Raw genomic sequence first — 13,985 nt, 5'->3', positions numbered from 1 at the left:
AGGAGGGAGAATGGGGACTAGAAGGGGGCAGGAGGGAGGGATAGTGACGGGTCAGCTGCTGACCCGAACCGTTTCTGGGACCCTGCCGTTTCAGCAGCTGGGGGTATCTGCAGCAACCGCAGACTTGGCCTCCCGATTGATTCCGTGTCAGTGCAGCGGAATCCGTTCCAAGATCTCCAGATCCCCAGCTTGAACAAATAATAAAAAAAACACCGGAACCAGGGCCAGGCGGAGAACCTGCACTTCGGAACATCGGGGAAAGTATTAACTGTGACACATCTTCCCGTTTCCACCCCCCCCCCCCCACCTCTCCCTTTCGACAAAAAGAAAAATACAACAGTTGAAGGGTCTAGGCCCGAAACGTCAGCTTTCCTGCTCCTCGGCCTGCTGTGTTCATCCAGCTCTACACCTTGTTGTCACAGTTGAAGGAGAAATGGGTTCTCCCGACCTCCTGCAGTATTTGCGCTAAAACTAAACAGCACGAGTTGTGCCGGGAGAAGGGGTTAATAATGTCGGTGTATTTATTCCAGACGCCTCTCTTCTCGCTCTTCGTTTTAAACCAGTAACTGATTTAGCCCCCACCCCCTTCACCAACCTCATTTTGTGTGGAGTAGGAGGAGGAGGTGGCGGCGGTTGGTGGCGGCGGCCTGCGTTGCCATGGTGAGGGCCCAGGGTGTGTGCGCGCGGGCCGTGTACGGCTGGGCTCGTGGGGCGGCTCAGTGCAGTGCCAGGCTGGTGCTGGGCATCGATACCAGCTGTGATGACACCGGAGCAGCTGTGGTGGACGAAACGGGGAACATCTTGGGGGAAGCCCTGCATTCTCAGAAAGGCACTCATCTCAAGTAGGTGTTCCTGATGGAAAAAAAACCCCTCTTCCCGGTCCCTTTTCGTTTTGGGGCGGGTTAGGGGGCGGCGATGGAAATATAACGTGCAACACTGCCTTAAGTGAAATTTGATACATTATAAATCCCTCGTTTTAATCGTTTCCACACTGATGTGACAAAATCACACAATGCCATGTTTTGTGGCCACACCATTGCCAACATCAACACTTCAGTAAACCAACTCTTAAGTTGTTTTAAAAGCAACAGGAACCTGGATGAATCACATTGCTTAAAAAGTATACCAGGAACAAATGACAAGGTGGAAATCTACATAATTTATAAATGGTTTTCTAATTGTTTTACATTATTTTAATAATGTATGCAAAATGAATGCTTGTCAAAATATGCCAGAGTGGGTCAACTTCAGAAAGCATTTAGTTTTTTTCCTGCGAACTGAAAAGATGATGATCAAAAATCAATGATTGCATCGACTTTAACTTGCTTCTGATTCTTCTGTGATCAGAAGATACTTTAAATGCAGAGCAGATTTTTTTTATTGTTCAAATCAAAACTGCAGCAGGTGACTCAAACTTATATTTGGATTAAAGTGTTCAAGTGCTGTAACCCTCTTTATGAATATGAATTCAGTGATTTTAAATTTGAATATCCTAGCTACATCATGAATTTTTATAATTATTTTGTTAATTCATAAACCAAAATAGTTTGCATATTCCATTAACTATACTTTGATTTGCCTTAGGGCAGGTGGTATAATTCCAACCGTCGCTCAAAAGCTACACAAAGAGCACATTGAAAATGTGGTCCAAGAAGCAATAGATAAGAGTGGTGTCTCTCCTACTGAATTGACAGCAATAGCAACTACCATAAAACCAGGACTTGCATTAAGCTTGAAAGTGGGCCTAGAGTACAGCATAAAACTAATAGAACAATATAAGAAACCTTTTATTCCTATTCATCACATGGAGGCGCATGCACTAACTGTTAGAATGCTGCACATGGTGGAATTTCCCTTCCTGGTCCTTTTGGTTTCTGGTGGACACAGTTTGCTGGCCGTTGCCCGTGGAGTTTCTGACTTCCTTCTTCTTGGACAAACTTTGGATGAAGCACCAGGAGACACGTTAGACAAGGTATGTACAGAGGGAAACTTTAAGATCATCAATGAATAGCAGCAAGATTTTCTACAGTGTCTGTACAACCTGCACTTAAATTCTGAGCCTAGTATTACATTTGCTTTGAAGCAGCATGTTAGCAGGAAATATATGCCTCTGGTTCTTGGGCCAGGGAGCAGATTTGATAATGCTTGCTAATAGGGATTGATCAGCAGATGTAAAAGAGTGGGAAAATTTGAAGGGATGTAATGTGATTGTGTGCTTGGTATACTTGCACCTGAATTTCCTCAAGCTTTTACTGTGGATATTTTGTTTGAATCTTGATTTGCACCCCAAATTTGGAGCAAATGTACAGGATATTCCACCTGTAATGCTTAGTTACATACTTAGTTTACTATACCCGGCTTTTCCTTCATTAAGGTTTAGTTAAAAGATACTTCAGTCTTGTCAGATACTTTAGGAATTTTTCTTGTCAAAGAGTGTTAGGTGTCTAATTTTCCCCTATAAATTGGTAAGTATTTGTATACTATAAAATGTCTTTATGAACTTGAAATGTTTTTACATGTGAGAAATTGAGACATAATGTAGCTTCAAGTAGCTATATTTAACTGAACGTATGAACATAAGCAGATTTTTAAAGTTTACCAATCTTGAGTTATATTCATTTATGTTTACATTACAACTTCAGTGCATCTAAAATGTTTTGATTTAGAAAATAGTGTAAGATTTCTTCTTGATAGCAGCTGTTTTAAATCACAGTGATATATCTTCTCAGGTTGCACGAAGATTGTCCCTCAAAAATCACCCAGCATGTCATACAATGAGTGGAGGTGAAGCCATTGAATATTTAGCTAAAATGGGAAACCGGATGCAGTTTGAATTAACGCAGCCTATGAGCCAGCACCTGGACTGTGATTTTTCCTTTGCTGGTCTCCGCAATCAAGTCAATCAAATAATTATCAAAAAGGAAAGGGAAGAAGGTTTGCAAGTTTTTGGTATTTCAACTTAATGTACCAGATAGTAGTGACTTATGATTATATTGTACACTGTATTAAGTTAGATATTTTTCTCAACCAGGTTTCCAGATGGGTCAGATATTGCCCTGTGTAAATGACATTGCTGCTGCGGTGCAACATACAGTGACAGCTCACCTAGCAAAACGTACACATCGAGCTATTCTCTTCTGTAAAAAGGAAGGTCTGTTGCCTCAATCAAATCCAGCCTTGGTCAGTATCCTGTTGTGTATCTTATGTTTTACATCGTAATAATAAATATTGGGCAGCTTGCCATGCTCAATGAATTCTAAGCACTTTGGTACAGAAACGGAAAGCCAGAGAGTCACCTGGCTTGCTCTTGTGCAGTTAGTGATCTGTTCCAGATCTTTTAATTATTCTGTTCATATACGTTATGATGCATCTCTGTTTTTATGAGAGAGATTCAAAATTTGGAGCTCCCCTACATAGAGAGGTAAAACTGTTTTGCATGGTGGCTGGGGCCAGATTTAGAAGTGGTTTAACTTGTGACGATTTTATATTTCACATTCATCAATTTGAAATTTGCATTTTGATAGGACCTGGTGCAGATCATCTGTAAGCCCTTGCAACTGAAGAATTGAAGGCATGCACTATTTCCAAAACAGCATTATAATCTTATTCTTTTTCTGGTGTGACTTTACTGCTTGGAATGTGAGCCTTGTGGCTAGCGTTTGGTCACCTTCTTAACAGCATTAATTTGCAGATAAATGTTTCACAAAGAACAAAAGGAAGAACTCATTGTGACTGTGGCCATGCACTAACTATCACCCACATGGTGATTTCTACCCTGAGAAATCCATTCCTGGCCACAACTCAGTCATTCACATCATGTCAGCTGAAATCATTAACATTGTTAACCTTGACATGGAACTAAAACTGTTTCCCTACCTACAAGAATATTAAATAAAATTGTATTCATTAGAATAGGATCATAAGCACAAAAAATGTGTAGTGTATGAAAAATCAATTTGTGAAAGGTATGCATTTAACTTGTGCAATATTTATTGTTATATATTCCTTTTTTGTCATGTCAGGTAGTTTCAGGAGGGGTGGCCAGTAATGAATACATCAGAAAAGCACTTTCAATAGTAACTGAAGCAAATGGATTCTCACTGTATTGCCCGCCTCCGAAACTTTGCACAGACAATGGCATCATGATTGCATGGTGAGTGCAGTACATAGAGTTAATTTTACCTTGAAGTATTATATGCAATGAAGAAGCATTGTAATCACTTTCAAACATACTTGCTTAGTGGAAAACAGAATCAAAAAATGTTAAAATCTTGGAAGTTTCTTTCTTCATCATTATTGTGTGACATCTATCTAACTGTAGTTCTCATCCAAAGAAATGATGATTTTTTTAATCTGGACCAGCTTTTGGTGCATCTGATAAAAACACATCCTAAATAAGAACCACATTTTTTTTTTCTTTTTTGCTTTCTGTAGCTGTGTCAATGCTACTTTCTTTAACTTGCTTTAATAGCTGTGTTTCCACTGAAAGGATGTCAATAACAGTTTATACCATCCTTGAAGACATCACAAAATATCTTTATAAGGAGAGGAGAAACCAGTCGACTGAAGAAGGGAAATTGAGAAATTGAACATGTTGAATTGAACAAGTTTCTGAAAACAGGAAGCATTCCAGAGGGCAGGAGTTTTGCAGCTAAATGAAGAATAATTAATAGAAAAGGGGAGGGACTGAGAGATGAGCAGTAACTCGAGGTCTAAAGAATGATGTATATATAGGTTGTACAAAAGGCTAAAAATAAAATGACTGCAGGAAGGTAGAGTGAAACCATGAAGGAACATAAGATTGGGGACTGGAATTTTGCAGTTGCCTTAATGGTTTTGAGATGAGACAAATGCTTTGTAAGGCAGGGTCGATTAAAGAATATGATATTTAGAAACCTGCAAAGAACTGATGCAAGGAGACCAACTGGCAAGGTATTTAAAGAAGTTTTGATTTTTAAAGTGGTTACGGCAAGGACAAGGGTTTTGCCAGTGTTTGGGGAAGAAAGACGCGGATGGATATTGTTGAAGAAGTGGAAGAAAGTCTTGATAATGTAGCAGATGTAGGAGAGAAGGCTGAGAAATAACAAAGGATTCTATACCATCTGATCCATCTTGAAATGGCTGAATTTAAGTTGATAAAGCCAAGGGCAAAATGTTAAGTAGTTACTACAGTCCTTGCTGCTTTTTGATTGATGCTGTAACAGTTTACAAACAAAGTTACAGTCTGATGTCCTGATTTTAATGTTAAATACAATAATCAAGAATTGGATATCCCAGAACAGCACAACTATTTAGTCACCGCAGACTTCATTGATTAGACAGTTGCCCTTCAGTATTTCTATTGTATAACTTAGAACTTTATTACCTATTTCTGCCCATTATATCCATATGAATCTCAAGATCCAAGATCATTACTTCAACAGTGAAGGATGTACTGTACTCGGCAAATGTGCAGCCAAGCAAACAAATCTAATGTCTCAGTGCACAGAACTAACTGCACATAATTGAAATATACAATATCATTAAATATAGCAATATGTTAACAACCTATTTATTTAAAAATTGACACTCAAAAAAAATCAATAAAGTTAATGTAAGAAATGTGTTGTCACTGCTTGATGACAATGTTTTAACCTATCATAAAGTAGGTACAATTGAGCAGGGTCATTGAAAACTTATTAGCTCATTTATTTAGAGTAGCCCTGAGGTCAAACAACACAGAATTTAACTGTGTTTAACGGATTCCAGGGTTTGTTCTTTTGCTCCTATGGCCTATAGTTCATTCTTTTTTTGTATGAATAGCTTCCAGACATCTGTAATAAAACTGATGCTAATTTGAACACCAGTTCTTTTATCTTACTGTCGTGTTTTAATTTTAGTTGGTGCCTCAGATTTATATTTTCTGTGCTTATTATCTTTGGCATATCTTTAACATATCTTTCAACCATCTCCTATCATTGCTGGAAAAATCAATGCTCCTCTATTTTATCCCCAAAGTGAGCCACCTGAATTCAGGTCCCTGTGTTGCTTCTTAGCATCATCACCATGGACTGAGTGATTCTTCCTTGTATCTTGGAGTCCAAAACCAAATACAATATTTGAAGTGTGATTTGACCAGATTACACATGGATTCCTCTAATTTATGCTCTACTTTTTTGACCATGTAGGTAAATATTCTCATCACTCTTTTACCAATCTTATTTTCACATCATTCTATATAATTTTAACTAATGGGACACATAAAACACAATAATAATCAATAAAAGTCTTAAACATTTAAGCATTTCTATTACATTTATTTTACATTTTTTAATTTCATCACCACATTCATTTTTACAAACTGCTCATTTTCTATTACTAAACCAATTCTGAGAACAGGTTCTTTGCCTTGGATCAGCTCAATTACAGTTGTTAACATGGTGCACAATGTTACTATATTTCTTTGCTTTTAGGAATGGTATTGAGAGACTTCGAGCAGGAATTGATGTTATACATAATCCAAAAGGAATTCGCTATGAGCCCAAGTAAGTGACCAGACTTTTAGATTTTATTTTAATTACAATTATGAGCTAACCAAATTCTAAGGGTGCGGGAATTTTTTATTTCCGTCTAACACTGGAACTGGGTTCCAAGTTGTTGAAATGTGTGCTTGAGTTATATAACCATTATAAAGCAAGAAAATGCAAAATTAAATAAGAATGCACTGTTTTTAGTTTAGCTAAATTTGCTGTCACTTGTTTTGTTTTGCAGAGCCCCTCTTGGAATTGATTTTTCTGAACGAGTCAAGATAGCAGCCCTCAAAGTTCCATATCTGAAGCTAAAGACGTGATTAATGCTTCTTCGTTGTTCATCATTTTAGGAAATTGCACTGTGTTTGGTTTTAAATTAAATTCATGCATATTGTATTGTACTACTTGCAAATTTAAGAAGAGGTATTGGTCATTTGCCCACTCAAGTCTCCTCTGCCATTTAATAAAATCCTGGGTAATCTGATTGTAAACTATAGTTGCATGTTTGAAATATCAGTAATTTAATGGTGACATTCAACAATTGAGTGAAAATTGTATATAAAGTCACTAAATTAGGTTGATGGCTTAATCTTGCTCATATATTCTATATTTAACAGGGTAGGAGCATGGCAGCTCAACTCTTGATTGTTTTTATATTAAGCTCAACAACAAACTACAGAACGTAATATGGTGAATGCCTAAAAGTTGGCCTTCAGTCTGTTTTGTTAGGTGACAGCTAAAGCAGAGAAAACGGAGACAAAACCTGTGATGCTTCCTCTGTCAGTGCTTTGTGGAAAAGCAAAAACATCCATAATTAGCAATTTTTGAGATAAATCAATTAAACTCAGTTATTTTTGAGTTCTTTATTCTAATGGTCACTTTCTGAAGTTCTTCCATTGCCCTACTGAAAAAAGAAGACTGCAGAAGGAACAATTAGCACTCTTGTAATTCCCTTGCCAAGTGTTTTGGTCCCAATTAATATTTCTACTGAACAAATCAGATCCTAGAATGAAACCTGGCTTGATAGGTCATATCTTTTCTTTTAGTTTAACGTGGTGTTCGTTCATTGAAACATAAGCCCGGAAAGCTGCAAATTTTCTTCAATGGTAAAACGGAAGTTTATTAAAGAAAAATGATAAAAATCAAACCAAGCTATTTAATACAGTGTAAAAGATGTTACAATACACAACTAAGCAATGTTTTCATCTATTCCTCAACATCATGACTTTATAAGTGTCAAATTCAGAGTGATTACCCCATATCTCAAATTATAAGTTCAATCAACAATAGTCTTCTTAATGAACACGCACAAAACTGAAAGCTTAGGTTTTCTCAGTCTTTCAATAATCTGCCAGTTTCTAATCAAGCACTGCCAGTCTGAAAGAGTGTCAAATTAAATTTCTATTAAACTAACTTATTGCCTGAATTGTTCCATGCTCCTTTTTGAGGCAAAACTATTGATTGAATTTTACCAAAAATTAGATAAGTGCCAGATTTGGGAAGCTGCATGAGGGGTTTCTCACCATGGCTCTCATGAATTTTCTGACATAATTTTATGTTTCTCACCTCATTGTATATGCACCATGCCTCTATGGCACCATGCTATCACTATCTTGTGCTCACCGATAACAGAAATACTCGTTGTTGCCAGAAAGTTCTTCAATTTCTGGTGTTGGTGTCATATTTAAAGCAGGTCATGCTACCAGCTAGGATCTGCCGTTCATAGTATGTTTAGTGGGAGGGAAACGGGAAAAAAAGAAGCTTCTAAGGTCACGTGGGTGGCACTTCATTGCAAATAGAATTTTACATTCATATTATTTGTCTGACTGTCATTGTAACTGCAGCTACAAGAATGATACTACACAGACTACCCACCATGCGTGCCACACCATGTTAGAACCCTCTTTAGGGGAGTGTTACTGTTTCCTTTACAACCCATGCAGCATAACATCTTGTCATTGAGCAATGTGGAAGTGCCTGATTAATGCAATTTCCGCTTGAAGGGCCTTATATCGCTCATAAGTAAAGCCCACATGCTCGGTCAGAAAATAAAATACTTAGTCTTCTGACTCGTGGTATGATGTCAGCCATTTTCCATTTTTATTGCACATGTGTAATTTGGATGAGGATAGAAAGCAACTCAAGTCACAATTGGCACGCTGAATCACAGCTTCAGCATGGAAGTCAAGGGATTCCCTCCAAACTTTTAAGTTCTTTTCTTTCTTGCACTGTCTGTTGACCCCATAAGTACCAAGCTTCCACTAGTTCCCACCCACCATTTCATTTAAGTCTTCATCTCCCAATTTAACTACCTGAGCCCTGGCCCACCATCATGCTGAATTATCTCACTGTCGAAGCCAGGGTGATTGTGCCCCTTGATGGTGAACCTTCACTCATATGCAGTAACCCATATCCTCCAAAGCACTAATCATCTAGTCATATGTTGAGCTGGCTCCTTTTACAGTTATTGTTCCCTCTGCATACCGGTATGTTGCCTCCAATCCCTGCAATTGACCTCCCCACCAAAGCAATAACTCTTGATAACCCCCTCCCTAATTTTCACTGAAAAGAACTCCAGCACACACAAAACCTTACTTTACCCTCTGTTCAACCAGACTGATCTCCTCAACTGACAGATTGTGAATATCAAAACTGGTTGCACTGCAGCTGCAGGACTCATCCTGGCCCACTCCCTGGACTGTGATGATAAGGAACACCTGACCCTGAACACTTCCAAGCAGCAGACTGACTGTGTCCAACCCCAGATCGAAGTCAGATGTTGCCCTTGATCAACTGTGATGGGACATGATTGAAATGAATAAAATTCTAAGGGGCACAGATAATGTAGATGAGAAAGAACTTATTCCCCTGGTGGACAGAATCAATAACCAGGGGGCATAGATTTTGTAAGAGACAGGACGTTTACAGGAAATGTGAGGAAAAGTTTTTTTAACTCAAAAGATGGGGAATCTCATTGCTTGTGAAAGTGATAGAGGCAGAAACTCTCATAACACTTAATAAGTATTTAGCTGTACACTTTGAAAAAATGGAACTAGAATAATTAGGTGGTTGTTATTGACTGACACAGACTTAATGAGCCAAAGGGCCTTTTTCTGTGGTATAGATCTCTATGATTCTATGACCCTCTACTGACTGTCAACAGCCCTCCTTGACTGAGAATTACTCCCTTTAGACTTTGAGACATGGTCACTTTGCTTAATACATGCAGTGTGTTTGCTGTGAAAGCTGCTGATGCATACTGTAGATGAGATGTTGAAAGTGCATGGTGTTGTACAGCAATGAGCACACACCCTTGGCTGATCATTGCTGCTTCCTGGCTTTGCATCAATGCTACTGCAAGGCAACACAAAAGTACTTTCAGTCTTTAAGCTCTGAATGAGGCAGCAAAGCGCTAAAAGCAGATGTACTGTCAGTTTCGATGTAGGCATAGAATGACTGTGCACTAAGAAAACAACGAGCCCTGAGGTATTCCCTGCATCAATGCACGAGTTCGGCGCCTGTCCCTGTGCACAGTGTTCCAGCAGAAGCGGTACAATGCAAGGTGTTTTGTGCACGCCAAAATGTAGCATTGAAGTGGAGAACAGTATTCTAAATGAGTCAAATATATGCTACGATGATGTGCTGAGAATGGTGTATACCCTACATTACCCTCTGTGGACAGGGGTGCAGGCAGTCACTACGCACGGAGCATAACCTGAGATGTTGGAGACTGCACAAGATGGAGGTGCAGAGGAGGAAGTGGTGAGCTGGAGCCACCAGGTATCCAAGATAACAAGGTGTAGAGCTGGATGAACACAGCAGGCCAAGCAGCATCAGGGGAGCAGGAAGGCTGACGTTTCTTGATTTTCATGATGGCAATTATCACCATCTAATTTTCTTTCCAGTGCACAGTAGAATAGGAAATAGCATATAAATGACCAACATTGGGTACTAATTAGATATAAACTCATGCAAATAGATTCTCATCATGCCTTTCAAACCTTATGTGGAAAATCAGGCTTTTTTTGTGATGTCAATAATCCCATTTTCACACTCCATATTTTCCCAACTAACTCAACATTACACACAATATTCTAGACCTAGGAATAATCAGCTCTATATTGTACTTCTGACCCCAGTTAGGTCTCCTCAAAAACTGATCAAAATCTTTCAGTCTCTGGGTTTCCTAAGCAAAGTTAATCCTTGATTATTCTAAACCAAAAACAAACTAATGACCTTAACATTTGTACTATTAACGATAAACTCAGCACAATACAAACCATTTTCGGTTAACACCAGAATTCCCTGCTCTCTGAAACATCCTAGATTAAGTCATGCTTCCAGAAAGAATGACTGACTGACTGACCTAGTTATTTGTTAACCTTTCATAAAAGAAACCAATATTCATGTTCGACTAGTTTGAAAACCAATCTCTAAAAATATTTATATTTAACATAAAGAAAACCGACTGATCAAAATAAAATAAACTCAATAATTGCAAGTGTAAAACAGCTCTCCTTAAATCTGTACTGAATAAAGACAAGGCCTAATGTAGTACCAAATCATACAACTCCAGAGATTACAGATTTTATTTTCATGCTGTGCCTAGTTATTGGGTTTTAGCCAGCACAGCATTGTACCACCCAATCTTGTACAGTGAGCACTGCCCTATCTGAGAGCAAGAGGAACAGGTTGTCATTCTTGATTATTATCCAACATTGAAAAAGCGCATGTTGCTTGAGAACAGGTCAACCTTCACTGTGATTGGTGACTGTGTGAGGCCTTTGGAACTGCCCCAGCAAGAGTTGGTGCTTTGGGAAGAAAGTTGGATAAAAGTCAAAGACTGTAAGAACCTCATAGTTAATGTATTGTTTAAAATATAATGCTTTTTACCCTAAAAGTGACATAAGGGCTTCTTAACTTCAAAATCATCATGTCTGTTTCAATGGAACCTGATTTAGTGAATAAATGTTCTCTTAATGAGCTTTACTTTGACAAGCTGTCTAAACAGATTTATTAAGGTCAATGGGAATCACAAAATAGATTCCACTGCTGAGGCCATACCTAGCACAAGTACCATGATTGTCATTGCTAATAACCAATCATCTTATCTCCTAGACATTACTGCCGGAGTTCCTCAGAGTTGTATCCTAGGCCCAAACATCTTCAGCTGCTTCATCAACGATCTTTTTTTTCACCTAAATTCAGATGAAATGGCTAAATAAAATGTGAGATATATTATTAATACTACAGTATGTTGTCAATAGAGAGAATTGGGAAAGGAGAAATTAAGAAGAGAATCATGCAGATCATTGTTGCTTCTATGTTCTGTTCATAGAGCTTTTTTGGAGTGATCTGCAAGCAGATCAATTGCCTGCTGTTTATTTTTAGATGTGCCATGTCCCAATAAAGTACATCATGTTATATAGCAGCTGGGGTATGATGAGAGCCATGAATTTAAGTATTAAAAAGGTAATGTTCATTTCAAATGATTTAGAATCTTTTTTTGTCTTGGCTTCTGTCTGTTATTTTGAACATGAACTTGTTTCATTGGAGTAATTAAAATACTGCTTGTGAGTAACTACTGCTTCCTAATAAGATTTCTTTTAAAAAATGCACAATTTTTAACACAACTTAGATGTGAAATTCAAATGGAAATTATAGACTGAAATAAATTAATTTCACTTTTTCCACACAAAGTAGATAAAATAAAATGAATAGTGACATGTAAATTGTCACCCCTTGGCTTCAAGTTAAGAAATGTTCAAAATACATTATTTTCTGATTCCTGTAAAAACATAGTTAACTAAACACTGCATTTCAAATTGTATTCCAAGCTACAGATGAGATTTCAGAATTCTATGCCAGAAAACATTAACTCATAGTTTCACAATAGCAAAACCCAAATTCTTTAGTGGGATTGAGTGGAAACCAAATGATTTGCCCTGTTCTGGTTTGAACTAAAAATAGTGAGCCTTTACCTGGCTAAGAAAATTGTTGAGTAGGTTCAATGAATCAATGGCTTACTCTTTCCCATATGCTTCTCACAGGAAGGAGATAGGGAAACTCATCATTAGGTTGTTTGTGTAGAACTTTTTGTAGCCAGCTACAGAGCATAATTGTTGAAGACCTGAAGGTTGGACCCAGTCTATCCTGTTAACTGTCAATGGTGACAACTAAAGAAGGGCAAGAAACTATGATACTACTTCTTTCAGGTGTTGCGTAAACATCTCCAAGTAGCAGATTTTTTGGATAGATCGAGTCTTTCTTTTAAATTTAGCATAACTTTGTTCCACGTATCTGCTATTTTGGTACTTGTCCCATTAGCCTATTGAAAAATGAAGTCTACAAAATGGACTATTAGCAAATCACAAATACTTTGACGTGATTCTTATAAAATTGGAAGTGTAGAACATAATTTCTTAAAATTATACTGAGATAAAACAGAGTCTAATGTAGCACTAAATCAAACAGACCGTTAAATTACAGATTTGATTCTCAAGCTGTGCTGAGTTACTGTTTAGCACAGCACTGTATCACCTAATCTGCTGACCTGGCTAAGAGCAAAGGGGACAGGTTGTCATTCCTGATTATTAACCAATGCTGAAATAAGCCCATGTTTCTAAAGAACAGGTTCAACCACAATTAATTATGATTGGCAACTTGGTTGAGGCCTTCGGAACTGTGCCCCAGCAAGAGTTGGTGCTCCAGGAAGAAAGTTGGAAAAATGTCAAAGAAAACAAGGAACTCACAATTAATTGTATTGTTAAAAATGTAATGCTTTTTACCCTAAAAGTGGCATAAAAGCATTTTGGTCTCATTATTATGATGTCAGTTTCAATTCAAACTTAATTTAATGAACAAATGTTTCCTTAATGAGCTTTAATTTGATGAGCTGCCTACACAGATTTATTGAAGTCAATGGCAATCAGTGAGAAAACTCTCCACTCCTGGAACCATACCTAGCACAAAGGAAGATGTTTGTAATTCAGGGTAGGGCTGCCAACTCCAGCTGGATGTATTCTAGGAAGTAACATCATGGAAAGCTGGTAGTACAACACAAGCAGGTTTTGTGGATGATTGACATGTCTGAGGAACATGCAGGAGAAAGTGCTTAATGAAGAACTTAACACAAATAGTCAACTATTATTTCTTCCCTATTGATATTTTTACTTCACCATTTTTAATTTCAAGTGAATTTAAAAATGAAGTTGGGATGCTTCCTGGTGAATGTTTATCCTGGCTGTGTATTTTTACCAAACGCAAGAGCACGAAGTGTCCATCCAAGCAGCACTTTCCTTCAGTCTTGGCATCCGAAGACTTTCTTTCAGTTAGGGAGCTGTGTGTCAAGCTTGCTTGGCTAGCTCACTGTACAGATGATGGTGTGAATTTTCCAAGCATGGAGAGGCTTGGGAAATTTCAAATAGTTGCGCTTAATTGCTTACACTTTACTCCTAGCTCCTTCATTTCCTTGAT

At 37.9% G+C, this 13,985-nt stretch overlaps 1 protein-coding gene across 5 annotated transcripts in view; it reads left to right on the top strand.

Moving 5' to 3' along the window:
* osgepl1 (O-sialoglycoprotein endopeptidase-like 1) overlaps positions 1-7,375 on the top strand; it is an 8,224-nt gene extending 849 nt beyond the window's left edge. Inside the window, exons 1-7 of one of the 5 annotated variants that reach the window (XM_048599118.1) lie at positions 73-842; positions 1,585-1,972; positions 2,730-2,934; positions 3,032-3,151; positions 4,027-4,153; positions 6,453-6,524; positions 6,751-7,375. In XM_048599118.1, the coding sequence (XP_048455075.1) occupies positions 658-842; positions 1,585-1,972; positions 2,730-2,934; positions 3,032-3,151; positions 4,027-4,153; positions 6,453-6,524; positions 6,751-6,829 (1,176 nt within the window). In that variant the 5' untranslated portion in view covers positions 73-657 and the 3' untranslated portion in view covers positions 6,830-7,375. Of the gene's footprint in view, positions 1-72; positions 843-1,584; positions 1,973-2,729; positions 2,935-3,031; positions 3,181-4,022; positions 4,154-6,452; positions 6,525-6,750 lie in introns of those variants that run through there. The other 4 variants (XM_020535380.2, XM_020535387.2, XM_048599120.1 and 1 more) reach the window with 4 other exon arrangements.
* Positions 7,376-13,985: the final 6,610 nt, after the last annotated feature.

This window comes from Rhincodon typus, chromosome 7 (genome assembly GCF_021869965.1).
Source record: "Rhincodon typus isolate 14 chromosome 7, sRhiTyp1.1, whole genome shotgun sequence".
Taxonomy (NCBI): Eukaryota; Metazoa; Chordata; class Chondrichthyes; order Orectolobiformes; family Rhincodontidae; genus Rhincodon; species Rhincodon typus.
Note: the sequence above shows the minus strand (reverse complement) of the source record. Positions and strands in the feature narration are given on the sequence as shown.